Source organism: Anopheles funestus, chromosome 3RL (assembly GCF_943734845.2).
Source record: "Anopheles funestus chromosome 3RL, idAnoFuneDA-416_04, whole genome shotgun sequence".
NCBI classification, from domain to species: domain Eukaryota; kingdom Metazoa; phylum Arthropoda; class Insecta; order Diptera; family Culicidae; genus Anopheles; species Anopheles funestus.
The window spans coordinates 18,796,874-18,810,369 of NC_064599.1; the positions used below are offsets into that span (position 1 = coordinate 18,796,874).

The 13,496-nt window shown below is 42.5% G+C and overlaps 2 protein-coding genes across 6 annotated transcripts in view; one reads left to right on the top strand and one right to left on the bottom strand.

Moving 5' to 3' along the window:
* The window catches only part of LOC125768600 (Krueppel-like factor luna), a 271,043-nt gene that overhangs the window by 51,491 nt on the left and 206,056 nt on the right, over window positions 1-13,496 (bottom strand). The window lies entirely within an intron of this gene.
* Window positions 7,832-11,169, top strand: LOC125768611 (cuticle protein AMP2-like). The gene is made up of 2 exons (XM_049436540.1): window positions 7,832-9,426; window positions 9,581-11,169. Exons 1-2 carry the CDS (start codon window positions 9,412-9,414, stop codon window positions 10,013-10,015), a joined length of 450 nt encoding a protein of 149 aa, XP_049292497.1. The 5' UTR covers window positions 7,832-9,411; the 3' UTR covers window positions 10,016-11,169.

The following is a 13,496-nucleotide window of genomic DNA, read 5'->3' on the forward strand; positions in this document are numbered from 1 at the left end:
GTGGCGGTACTACATCTCATGAATTTCAACTTCTTGAACCGTAAACCCATCCCCGATGTTTCCCCATCCCGGCGAACGTCGACGCCGTGTTGGAAGCTGTGAAACAATTTTTCATTAAATATTAAAGTGCAACCATTGGGATAGAGTTGAGGCAAATAAACAGCAAACGATCGGCTTGAATGGAGATGATACGCTATAAAAGCGTATCCATACTACTCCTGCTGGTGGAGTGCTTCAAAACCGGTGGCCATGAACCACGTGGTTCCGAACCGCTGTGTTGTGTTTGTCTGGCTGTGCTGCTGTGCGGCACCATTTGTCCTTTTGTCAGCCAGACGCAACAGAGTACGGAAAATTAATTAATATGCTTCGATGATGGTGAACCTAGTGGCCGTGGTGTGCTGGGAGAAGCGTGTTGAAGGAACTGATCGGTGCAGTTGACAGTTCGTGACAGTGGCTAGTGTCATTTAAACACCATTCGTAACAGGCGTCGACGTTGACGAGATGTTTTTAAACAAATGCGAATTTTCATTTGATTTTTGATTCACAAGAAATGTCATTACATTTTTTTTGGGGAATTTTAAAGGTTAACAATCCAAAAACGAAAAAAATATTAATTCACAATTAGTAATTGACATAGTAAAAAAAATACTAATTGACATAATAAGACATGAGAAATATCCGTATTAAATAAGAAAAGCGTTGTTTTTTCTCGAGAAAGATTCCATTTTTTTTTTCATTTGCATCCCGTTCTAGTTTATCTTATTAGAACCTTTATTGTATTCTTTAAACTCCAAAAATGAAAATGACATTGACCGAGATAAGTGTTTGGTTTAACAAACCTTACATAGAATTGGATGTTTGTGGTTAAACGCTCGCCGGAAATCCCTTTTTTCACATTAGCTCGTTATTTCACTCACCATTTTCTTGGTATACCTACAAAAAACAAAACCCAAAAAAATAAACACCCAACAAGAACATGAAAGGGAACAAATCAAACACAAACGAAAGTTTCGGTAAGATTTTACCCTGGTGGTAATTCTGCTCTTGTACGGAAACGCTAGGGACTGTGCCTATCGCCCAACCAGAGATTCACCAGAAAGGACAATTATTTTGTTTTACTTCCCCGTTCGAGGTTTGGAAGCTTTTTATATGCTATCTATTATTTAATTTTAAACCACAACGACCAACTTTCGGTCGCTTTTAGTTTGTTTCATCGTAAATGGTGAGACGGGTGTTGCCCCACACGTACATCCGGACTTGTAGCTCCACATTCCGACAACAATAGAAATTCAGAAATGGCCGTTCCTTTTACTGATCCAACGGCTATAAGGTGCGGAAGGTAGGGTTTGAACCCAAAAAGGGAATCCCTGAAATCTCGTTCAGGAACCTGCCTGGCCATGGTTCTTGAGCGCAATAATGTGATTATTGTGCAAAATTACAAACAATCCTTAAATTGACATTAATCTGATTATTCTAAACGATCTTGCAGCCCGACCAGCGATGATCTTTGAAGCGACAACATTAAGAGGCAGGATGTTGGGTTTTTGTTCTACCATGATAGGGAGGAGTCTTTTCTTTGAACCCCGGAAAATGTGCGAAGCTTTATCGTGAAATTTTAATCTAGCCGGAGGAAGATGATGTTTTAAAAATAAGTCCTTACTTCCAATAGAAAGCACATGAACAGCAAGCTCCTATTAATTGAGAGACCATGGAACCATTTCCAGGACTTCCGATTACAATGTTTTGCTTCAAAAGAAATGCTTTCCAATTAGTTTGAACTGATAACAATCGTAATTGAGGAGAGTTTTTCAGTAAAACTGCATCACGGCTATGTCTGTTATCGTTAGGTAAATACTTATTTTCAAGCGATTTTTAAATTTAACTTCCAAACGGCCTAGCATCGGACGGTTACGAAGATTTATCGCAAGTAAAGCAAAGATGGCAGCCACTGGACCGCTAATTGAAATGTGAGCAACCAACAGATTTGGCTTTCTTCGTGCCTAAAGTTCTGTGGAAATCCAGTCCAGGACAATCTTCAATTTCACTTCGATTGAGTGCTGTACGGTAGTACGGAGGTTGAGTGATTAGATTGCAATACCATCTCGTATTTTGAAGTGGATTATGGGTTTTCGTTGTTTCGAAATCCGGGATACTTGAGAACATTCTACCGTCCACTGTAAACGTGTAATTTCCATCCGATAATGCTTCTTCTTGAACGTGTCTCTCACTCTTGCGAATATTTTCCTCCACTTCCTTACGTAGCAAACATTCAATTACAGCTTTCGATTCGCTCAACCAGCAAACCAACCAGCTGCGCTATCTCGATTTAGAGCCATACACAAACAAACTTTAAAATTGAATGATAATGATAGGAATTTCGTGTACCCCCGTAGGCCATCGCTACCCCCGGGGGTGAGAGGGGTTTTTTTTATCCACCAACCGGATCAAAGTGAACTGTCAACGGAGCACGGCCACCGCGTTTGGCTGTACCGTCACGTCACAACCATCAACTAGCCCGCCCAAATCATTGCCCTTCGGTACCTTCAGCGGAAAACGCAGAACAGTTAGCATTTTTATACGTTCCTTCCGGCGCGATACGCCAACCATGCGCCTCCATCATCGGGGACGGACTCCAATTTTTTTTTTTTTGGTGCACCCAATGATTGGCGTTGGCAACAGCGGGCCCAGCTTGACAGAGTGTACCGGCCGCACACAGTGAATGAAATGTGATAAGAAATTTAGTCTCCGGCATTGTTTGCGGTCGGTTTGTTTGCGTCCATCAGTCACGATCCTGGGGAGGTATAGGAAAAATGGCAAGAAAAGGAAACCCGAACAACAACAACAAAAAAAAAGCCTCGAGCAAACGAACTGAAAATCTGTTTCCCATCCTTTGCCCTGCCTATCATCTTATCCACTTTAACAGAGCATGAAGGGGCATGAAGGGACAAACATCATCAAACCCAATCTAAAACTCGTGGATTTTTTTTCTTTCTAGCAATGGGAAGGGGACGTAACACGACCGGATAAAATCCAGTAGCTAAAATCTCATCTCGAACAGATGAGGACAGTTCTTTACAGAGGGAGAACAAGATAGAGAGAGAGAGAGAGAGAAAGAGAGAGAAAGGGAGAGAATGAACAAAAAAAAAAAACAAACATGAACTTCCACTGACTACGCGGAAGGACTACGATCCCCCGCATTGATGCTTTGGAAAAGTGGGAACAGGGAGAGGGAAGGGCACGGATACGTTCGTGTTATCGCGAAAATAGCTTTTCCATTTACCGGACAAACACGGCGGTGTCCAAACGGCCCCTGGGCGAACACGACAATCGTGATGAAAATGAAAACGATGAGATAAATGTGATTAATTTATGCTCCGAACAGAAGACGGACAGGCTGCGAATCGTTTGCGATTTTGGTGCTTTTATGTGTGTGTGTGTGTATGTGTGGGAGGCCCTGTGTAAAACGAAGCATTGTACAGAGCTAGTACGCAGTATGCCATTGCCAGTGGTTGATGGTTGATCCGGTCTGTAACACGCCGCAACGGTTCCACCGACGGTTCAAATGATGGCGGACGGGCGTGTTACACTGTCAACCGCAGAAATCTCGGCGTACAGGCTAACACTGATCCTCGCGACCACTCTTGTGAGTTGATTGGTGCCCTTTTGTGTCTGTGTACGTGTGGAAGCTTTTAATCTTTTATCCTCGTAGCTCCCGTGCCCTACATCCCAGTTCCACATACATACATTCGTTTCATTCATTAGTCAAGCCACTTCGGGACGCTTCATTATCGCGTTTTAGGATCCGACCTTTGCCATCGGTGACCGACAAACAGTGACAAAACCGCTGAACGGACATGATTCTTTAGCCCGGTACCAAACATGACCGGTGTCCACCAAAACGGCATACAACGATTTGGACACCGGATTTTAGTGCTCGGTTAGGTCTCGGTCATGTCGTTCGACTTGTAGAAGCATCAAAAATCATTGCGAGCCACCGTAATGTTCACTGTTTCTCTCAACAACCCTGTGAGAAATTCTCACGGAGTGCTGGCTGTAAATTTTCGGAGTTTTTTCCACCAAGCCGAGAAAGCCGTAATCGTCGCGCGCCGTTCTGTTTGTGACTGTGTATTCGTCTGTCAAGTTCATTATTACATAGTTCATTTGCTAATCCTAAAGTTCACTTACTGCCCTAGATGAATAGTCCAATTAACTAATTCCCTTTCAGTTCGTCCGTGAAACATTTCATGAAAGATTTCCTATAAGTCCTGTAAATTAATTCCTGTAACTCCGAATCTATTTCCAACATTCCCGGCCACCAAAGAAGGAACTTCTTTTAATTCATGAAACCTAATAAGCTAACTAAATGTAATTCGTAATGTGTACCGGAAATTGTACGATTGATCTGCATTGTAATTTGATCGATTGTTGCCGTAATCGATGAACTAGCCTAAACTGTCAGTTTTGTTTGCATTATCCCGTATGCGAAAAATGCGTGTGTGCATACTTAAGGTGCGAATGATTGCTAGCCTTCCAAATGTTGATATCACGTTGCTGCTGAGTACCGTTATCTCAACCAACCAACCACGCTTGAGTGTATCTCTGAGATTTCCTTTGCCACTAAGGTAAGTAAGTACGTTCCATCCTGATACTAACTACTTTCTTCCTTTATAGATAACTATGCGAGCTAGCTATTTGATTGAGCTGATCGACAGCTTCCCTAAAGTTCCCGTACAAACCTATGGGAGAACTTTCTACCGTAATGAAGTGTACTGACACTGTTCGCAAATTTAACTATTGCCTCCTATACTACGCTGAACATCGCTACGAATGTGCGCATGTTATATACGAACGCGATGCTGTTGTTCCGACCGAAAAAGGCATAATTGGATGCCGAGATGAATGTATGTGAATAATATGTGTGTAGTGAACCCGGCCACCGTCACACATATTCCCGAACCGTCCGCAGATGATGTGTAGTAGCACCACATGATGAAACTCATTCCGATTGAGTAGTGTAAAGAGTGTGTAAATCTCTTTACCCCGAATATGATGCCTGATGAAGCCCGTTGCTTCGCGATGAAATGATACGCCGATAAACGTGTGATGGTATGTAGATATTGATCATTCCAATATTCCCCTTGTAGATTTCGATCTTGTTGTTTTCTGTTCTTCGCAAACCCAGGTTGGTGAATGAAACCAGCGTTTATGATCCGAATGATAGTTTGGTTTCCAACGATGTGACACGTTTGCATGATAGTTTACCGAATTGTCACGAGGGCTATACTTCCAGCGTTTGGAATGACGTTCGGCCCGAGAAATACATCGGTCTGACCTTGACTTTGATGCCCCTAAAACGATGCCAAAATTATGGTAGTGAGGTAAATGTGCAACATACCTTCCAGGAACTTTATTATAAACAGTGGAACCCTTCTGATTTGTTTTCTCTTCCGTAGGTGGACTTCCGTAGCCCGAACGATGACATGGTTGAAGAGGTGTACCGTTTGATGCATTCCCTGTCACGCTCCAGCCGAATGATGTTTCCACGAGCCAAGGTTTGCCCGTGCCCATAGATCGTTTTCGTCCTGAATGAATCTCCCAGAACGTGTCTCCGCCGATTACGATGTCTATGTTGCCCGGAACATTAAATGAAGGATCTGCCAGCTGCAGATCGGGCATACTCCACGATGAAGTATCGATGGGTGTAATTGGAGTATGCGCAAATAGTGACTCCAGAACGAGGAACTCCAGATGATTAGAATACGATTGATTCCTCGATGCCACAGTTGCGACGATCGACCCTCTCGCCGATTGTGCCGTTTTTCCGATGCCCGTGACTGCCACGTTGATTTTGTTTCGAGTAGCCGTAAGCTTCCGAGAAAGTGATTCGGAAATAAAATTCGACATGGAGCCTGAATCAAGGAGCGCCCTTGCCTCATGTTTCTTTCCGTCGTCACCCACGATGAATAGGACAGCCGTTTCCAGGATCACCGAACTGCGATCGTCGTGAGCTGCCATCGTGATCGTTGTAGTGGTAGGAACATGCAAGAGTGTATGGTGTCGCTGATGACACGTGCGACAAGCATGCTCCGACTTGCAGGATTTCACTTGATGGGAATCTCCGAGACAATTCCAACATAAGTGTTTCGATGTAACCACTTCCCGACGTTGCTGCACGTCCTTACTGCCAAACACCGGACAGTTTCGTAAGAAATGGTTCTCCGTACACTCCAAGGGACACTTCGGTGGTGGTGATACAATCATCCTACTTGACACTGGTTGTGCTACGGCTGAGTGAACGATTGTCTTCCGCGAACTTGGATAACGCTGCGTACCAGCCACCTTAGTGGTACTAGTGTCATCCTCACAAGTAGTACTCCGAGTCGCCTTCAATATTTGTATTCGATCTTGTACAAAATCGATGAGCTCCTTGTATTTGTCCTTCTTGGCATGGACCGAATGCTTTTCCCATGCTAAAACAGTAGCGTGATCTAGCTTCATAACCAGTAAATTTGTCAACGGTGTATCCCAATGATCGATGGGCTCGTTGAGCTTTAGTAACCCATTCACATGACGAATGAATTCATCCACCAAATGCACTAACTCATCCACACAGTCCGCGCGTACGGGCGGAAAGGAATGTAGCTTCCGATAATACTCACGGATTAGTGTACGTGGATTATCGTACCTTTTTAGAAGAGCTGCCCACGTCACCGAGTAGTTGTCCGCTGTCAACGGCGTGTGTTCGAAAGGAAGCCCCGCTTCCCCTTTCAATGCTGACAGCAAATATTCCAGCTTCGCAATCGAAGGAAGCTCCGGTGAAGCGTCGATCATCGCGATGAATCGGTCACGAAACGACAGCCATTTCGTTTGGTCGCCATCGAATGATGGCAATTCGATCTTCGGAAGACGTAGATGTGGTGCGTTTGGCCGACCAAACGCAAGCGTTGAAGAAGCCAAACCCGATCTGTCGTTTAGCGTACCCTCTTCCCGTCGAAGGTTGTCCCGTAGGAAGGATTTTAGCTTCCTACACCGCTCCTCGATGTTGATCCTGTCCATGATGCAAGCTTCAATCGCTTCATTACTGTCATCGAGCTCTTCCAATTTCGATACCGCGGCGAAGAACCCTTCCTTATGCCGTTCCAAGTCCTCTAACGCCTCCGGAATTTGCTTGGCGTCATCCCCAGAAAATTGCACTTGGAACCGTTCGAGAGCACTTATATTTTCCACCGCGATCCTCTTTTTTAGTTGAGCGGCTTTTATCTTCTTGTCCATGATTTTGCACGGTTTGAAAACACTCACAGGACGAAATTACACACGAAAGAAAACGTTTAAGTTTGGCGCGAAAATTCAAATAACGATGGCGCTGAAATCGTTGGCCGTTGCCCTTGATGCGGAGCGAAACGCGATGGCGTGAAACGACGCGACGAAGAATTGTACACCTTGCCCTTGTTGCAGAGCGTTAAACCGACCGAGCTCTTGTTGCAGAGCTTTGAACGAAAAAAAAACTCTTTGAATTCACAATCCGGTTCGAAGGACCAAAAATGTGAGAAATTCTCACGGAGTGCTGGCTGTAAATTTTCGGAGTTTTTTCCACCAAGCCGAGAAAGCCGTAATCGTCGCGCGCCGTTCTGTTTGTGACTGTGTATTCGTCTGTCAAGTTCATTATTACATAGTTCATTTGCTAATCCTAAAGTTCACTTACTGCCCTAGATGAATAGTCCAATTAACTAATTCCCTTTCAGTTCGTCCGTGAAACATTTCATGAAAGATTTCCTATAAGTCCTGTAAATTAATTCCTGTAACTCCGAATCTATTTCCAACAAACCCCATTCACCACTTTGCATTCACAACGTTTTCCGTCAATTAGGGTTTTATACGGTCATGTGTGTATTTGTCATGGTGTAATTTGATCGATTAATTGTGATTGGATATTTGCTTGAAATTGGTTGTCGAATTTAAAGAAAACCTGGGATAGGTCCCTCCTGGAATTATTTAAACAATTCATTCCTTAAAGTAATTTTAATAATTAAAATCTTCTACACTACATTTATTAAGAATGAATAACAATTTAACTAAAAAGTCCCAAAAATTACAAATTATGCAATATCTCCTCATCAACCTGTAGCTAACACGTGAGGAACAATTATGCTGACTCTCGTCTAAATTTTCAATCCTCAGTCAGTATATCGATGAGAAGGTCGTTGGACAAATAGTCAGATCCAAATTTGGCTACCAGTACCAATACTGCACCCAACTCCCACTTGGTACCAATCACTTCAAACGGACGCGCTGTAAATGTTCATTTACGGTTAGGCGCTGACATAAATCTGTATCCGGCCTATTAAGATTCAGATCCACCGTTCTCCACGTGCCATCCGGTAGGCCAAATGCCTTATAGATGTCAGTCAACTGGTCTGGCAGCTCGATGTCGGGATGATGTTGCAAACGATTCACGATGTAATTATGGCTTTGCGTGTTGTCTCGGTGTCTGTCCAGGAATATAGCACCGGCACAGTTACTGCTTAATAGGCGTTTTTCGACGTTGCGGTTACCAATACCACATTTCGCTTGAAGGTGAAGACCCGTGGCCGTGTCTAGTTCTACGCAATCTTACCCAGTGTAGATGATACACAGAACTGACCTTTCTAACGATGTCCATTAATATCATTCAAACTAAAGTCGGCAGCAAACGAGAGATAGAGAGGAATAAAAAAAAAATCATGCTCTCCAAACGCGAAACCAAGGTATCATGGAAGATGACCGGCGATGTTCCCGCATCGGCGAACATCCACATAAATGGTTCGTTGAACCGATGAAGCTATCGGGGTGGGGTGGCGACATAATATGTTTGATAAATCACACCGACCCACCTATCGAGCGCAACGTTTCAAGGACGCGCATCGTGTTCGAACTTTATGGAGCCGGTTACTCAATTTGCATGAAACTGTAAAATTCGAGCGAATGCTGATATTTTTTTTTTTGCTTCGTTACCAAACTGTGTGGCAGAAAGCAAAATATCTCTACGCCCGCATTTTTGGAACATCTAAAAGCGCGAATCTGATATCAAAGACCATACGCGAAAGATCAAACATTTCTACTTGTATCTATGCGCGGTTCGTGAGAAAAGAGAACACACATGCATATTTAGACTTGAGAAGATGTAAAAAAAAACATGCATACGATTGCACTTTTTTCGCTGTGTGTATTTGTCGAAACTTGGCCAAAAACGAAATGCTCACATGAGCTATAAAAGAGTCCTCGAGAGGATTGGTTATCATCAGTCAGCTGTTTGCAAGTTTACAGTTCAAACGTTCTGCAGTGGAGCAAACATTTTGGAACAAATCTTCCTTCCCTGGGCGGAAATAGTAACCCGTTGAGAATCGTTTTTTTTTTGGTTCTAGCTCCCGCAAGATGTATTCCAAACTGGTAAGAACAAGAATCATGATGCAATCAAAACTTCCATCATCCATTTTTTTGCCAACTCATCGAAAAAAGTTCCCACCCGGAGGGAATTTGTTGGAGAGCTTTCTTCTGATCATCACTTTACATACTTTCTTTCGCTCTCGGTGTGATTCGCTAGATTGTCCTTGCTGGTGCTGTGTTGTGTCTTGTTGCAGCTGCACCACCGAAAAAAACGGTCCGTGCAGCGTCCGGTGGACCGGACGGTGATGCGACGGTGATCCAGCAAGATCAGATCATCAATGAGGATGGATCGTACAACTATGTGTTTGAAACGAGCAACGGTATACGGGCGCAGGCCAGCAGCTCGGACGGTATCCGTACGTCCGGGGACTTTTCCTACCCGGCACCGGACGGTACGAACATTGCGCTTGCCTACGTGGCCGATGAGTATGGGTTCCAGCCGCAGGGTGCTCATCTGCCGGTAGAGCCACCAGCACCGGACCACGTCATCAAGCAGCTGGAGGACATCCGTGCAAACCCACCGAACGATCCGGACTTTGATGCTGCCTTCCTTGATTCGGAAATTGCACGACTTCGGGCCACCCAGGGCTAAGGGACTCCTTTTTAGTTAGTTAGCAAAATGTACTTCCCCTTATCCAGCCAGTTGTAGTCAAATTTGTTATGGTTTAATAAAGAAAGTGAAATTTAATTTAAAAAAAAAATTCAAACGTGAAGATTAAAATTTGACATTTCACTCTCGTCTCTCAAGGATACTTTTATAATTAACTACGCCACTAGTTCATCCCATGACTAGAGCCCACACAAGGACTTTAAAAATCTCATCACGAATTCCAGGTACTCCCAAAACCGGTCATCCCCATCACAGTAGCATTAATCAAACCTAACCACCGTACTACCTGTGAGGTGTGTGAATGTGTCCCGTATCCCGAATGTCCGGCATGTAGTTATAGCATGCATACAGAGAAACAGCCTGACTGGCAGTCAGTTCTACACTCGTGCTGCAGCGAAAGGTATGAAATTGGAAAGCTATCTTGATCCCGACGCCATCCTCTTTTGCCCGGAAATCCGAATCATTCTCATGTACCACTGTTCGGCACTGACCTAACTGACCCTTTGTGGTTCTGCTAAGAGGGGGAAGGTGGAGGAAGTTGCTGGCAGGTATGGGGACGGATTGCACATGACAGTATCCGCATCGAGAAAAAGGGGATATTGAAACAGGATATTCACATTACGCCAGGATGTGTCCGGGAACGGCTACCGGCAGGGCAACAGTCACAGATGAGCCACCAGGATCGGTGACTGTGATTGGACCTTTCGATTGGTACGACAGTAACAGTCGAAAGGGGTGTTTAGGTACCGACAGTAGCAAATTGGGGGTAACCGAGGGCCAGATAATCGATTGTTGGAACGGAGATTTTAGTCTATTTTTGGAGGGAAGTTAACTTCTGTTTCATGATAGGAAATGATGTTTTGCTGTTTGGACTTGTTGGGGTGCCAAATATTCAAATGGACGCTATACACTGGAAATTGATCGATAAATGTTTAATTATTTTTGACGTCGATCGTTTCGCAATAAATATTTATAAAATGGTTAGAAACAAGAAGTTTATCATATTTTTAGGATTATTATTAGTTGTTGTTTTGTAAGATGTGTGTTTAATTAGGTCTAGTTTCCAAAATTAAATTCCGGGATATTTGTTTTGAAGAAGTCTTGTAAGCCATAATAAAGTTTTTATATATTTTCTGGTTGATAACTATAGACCCTTCGTTAACATCTATATATATAAAATTCTCGTGTCGCGGTGTTAGTGTGCAAACTCCACTTAAACGGCTGAACCGATTTGTTTGAAATTTTCGCTAAACGTTCGTTAGGTATGAGAATAGGTTTACCGCTATTTTTCGTTTCGCTAAGTGGCCTCTGGCCAATATTATGAGTTCTTTTCTGTTTTTCCTACGGGAGTTATCAAGTAGGCATAGCCATTTTTTTCAACACGAATAATGTTGAACACTACTGAAACAAAAAAGTTCTAACGAATAAATCAATCAAAGTAGGTACACATGACGATTTATTTTTTGCAATTTTATTCATTAAAGCATAAAGTGAGTGATAAGTAAGTAAAAAGCAAGTGTGTTTAAAGTGTAAAGTGTAATTAAAAAATGTTGTTCAGTGATTTTCGGCTCTGTGGTATATGTGGAATCCGCGCCTTACACGGAAGGATCTGATATTAAATCCCAATCGTCAAGGAAAGTCCCAGAGCCACAAAAAATAAGAAAAATTGCTTTGATTGGGAATATCATTTGGATTAAGAGTGGCAATAATTTAAAAATTTTCAGTTAATCAACGATATTCTCTAATCACCGCTCTAATAATACCACACGAATCAAGATTGAACACTCAAAATGTTTGCATTAATTACAAAAGGCATGTTTAAGGGCAAAGCTAGGTTTGCCGGGTAAGCTAGTTTATTTATAAGATTTTAACTTACTACAGTCTAGCGGTTTACAAAATTAATTCACGTGGCGACATTTTAGGGTATCTATTAGTGACCCAAAACTGTGGGCAAATGCAGTATTTTCAATTGTCCAAAGATTGTTAATCTTTGGACTTTAAAATATTTCAATCTTCTTAAGAATTTTTTTGCGAGTTTGTTGTTCTTTCCCCCGAATTTCGTGTAAAAATATGGGTTTACTCTTGTCTACTACCATTTAGAATTGTTTGCTTTGCATTTTACTCGCATATTTGACATTACAAATAGGGCAAAGACGATCAGAAATAAAACATGAAGTTTGAAAGTGACACTAATAGCACCTTTAAACTATCAACTATGGTCATTGAATATAGTGTTTAGTGTAAATTTATACTCATGAACGTGAATATTTTTTGTTTTTGATTACCTTAAAAATGAGCGTATTTAACATTTTTTATTATTATTTAAAGAAATTTAATTAAATTGTGTAAGCTTGATTTCACAGTAAATATTACCATTTTCCTTCGATAACATTTACAATTACAATGTGCTTTAAAGTTCAGTCCTATAACTTTAAAAACGAAACACAAATAAAACAATCAAATTGTTTTGTAGTCGTTTACTTTCCCTCTTGTTATTTAATTAAACGGCATTTCATAATCCTTCAAGAAAGCATGCTGTTGACATCCGTTTATTCCATTTACAGGCTTCCATTTAAATGCATTCAATAAAACAATGCAATCCCGCAATGCTGGGTAACACACAACTTTTCGCACACTTTTGTTTCGCCTACAAAACGGTTCGACGTGCGACACACTCAATGCTTGGAAACATTTCAACAGCGCAGTATGGTAAGTTTGGAATAAAAGTGAAATAAGCAATAACAACAACAAAAAAACGCACACACAAAAACACAAATGAAATGAAGATAAAGTAACGGTCGGGCCAGCATTAGCCAGCATCGGAAAACCCCCGTGCATCTGCCCAGGGATCGCTCAAAACAGTAAAATTGCCAACACACAAACTTTTTCCCTTCAACGGGGGGTGGGGAAGAACGCGGGAAGGAGGGAGGTAAATGGTGGAAAAAAACTTTCCCACTTGTATTTACCACTATTTTTCATCCGATTATTTATATCGCATGCTTTACGGGTGCGCGTCGGAATCGGCCAGTGGAAAATGGTAGGAAAACATCTATCACGAAGGACAACTTCGCCACCAACGAAAGGAGCGTGACAGTTCGGGTGCAGCGGAACCCTGCTGACCCGTTTTCCATCCCTGCCACCCCCCTGCCAGTTTTCCTTTTAACCATTTTCCACCGTGTAATGCGAAACAAAGTATGGAAAGTTTTAATTGGATTTAGGTGGCAAATTTTTCGAGCCCCTTGTCTCATCACTTTACCCATTTGCTCAGAGCCGGGAATAGTGGGAGCGATGGGGATTAAGAGGGGGAGAGGGGGTAGGGCGTTGAGTGAGTAAGGTGACGAAGGTATGCGCAATAGTTGTTATTATGCTCAGCGGATAGTATGAACAACAGCGTGCCACGAAGCGAGAGCTGTTTTGGGTCTTGTAATTAATTACGAATGATTGTTTTATTTTCAATTTTCAT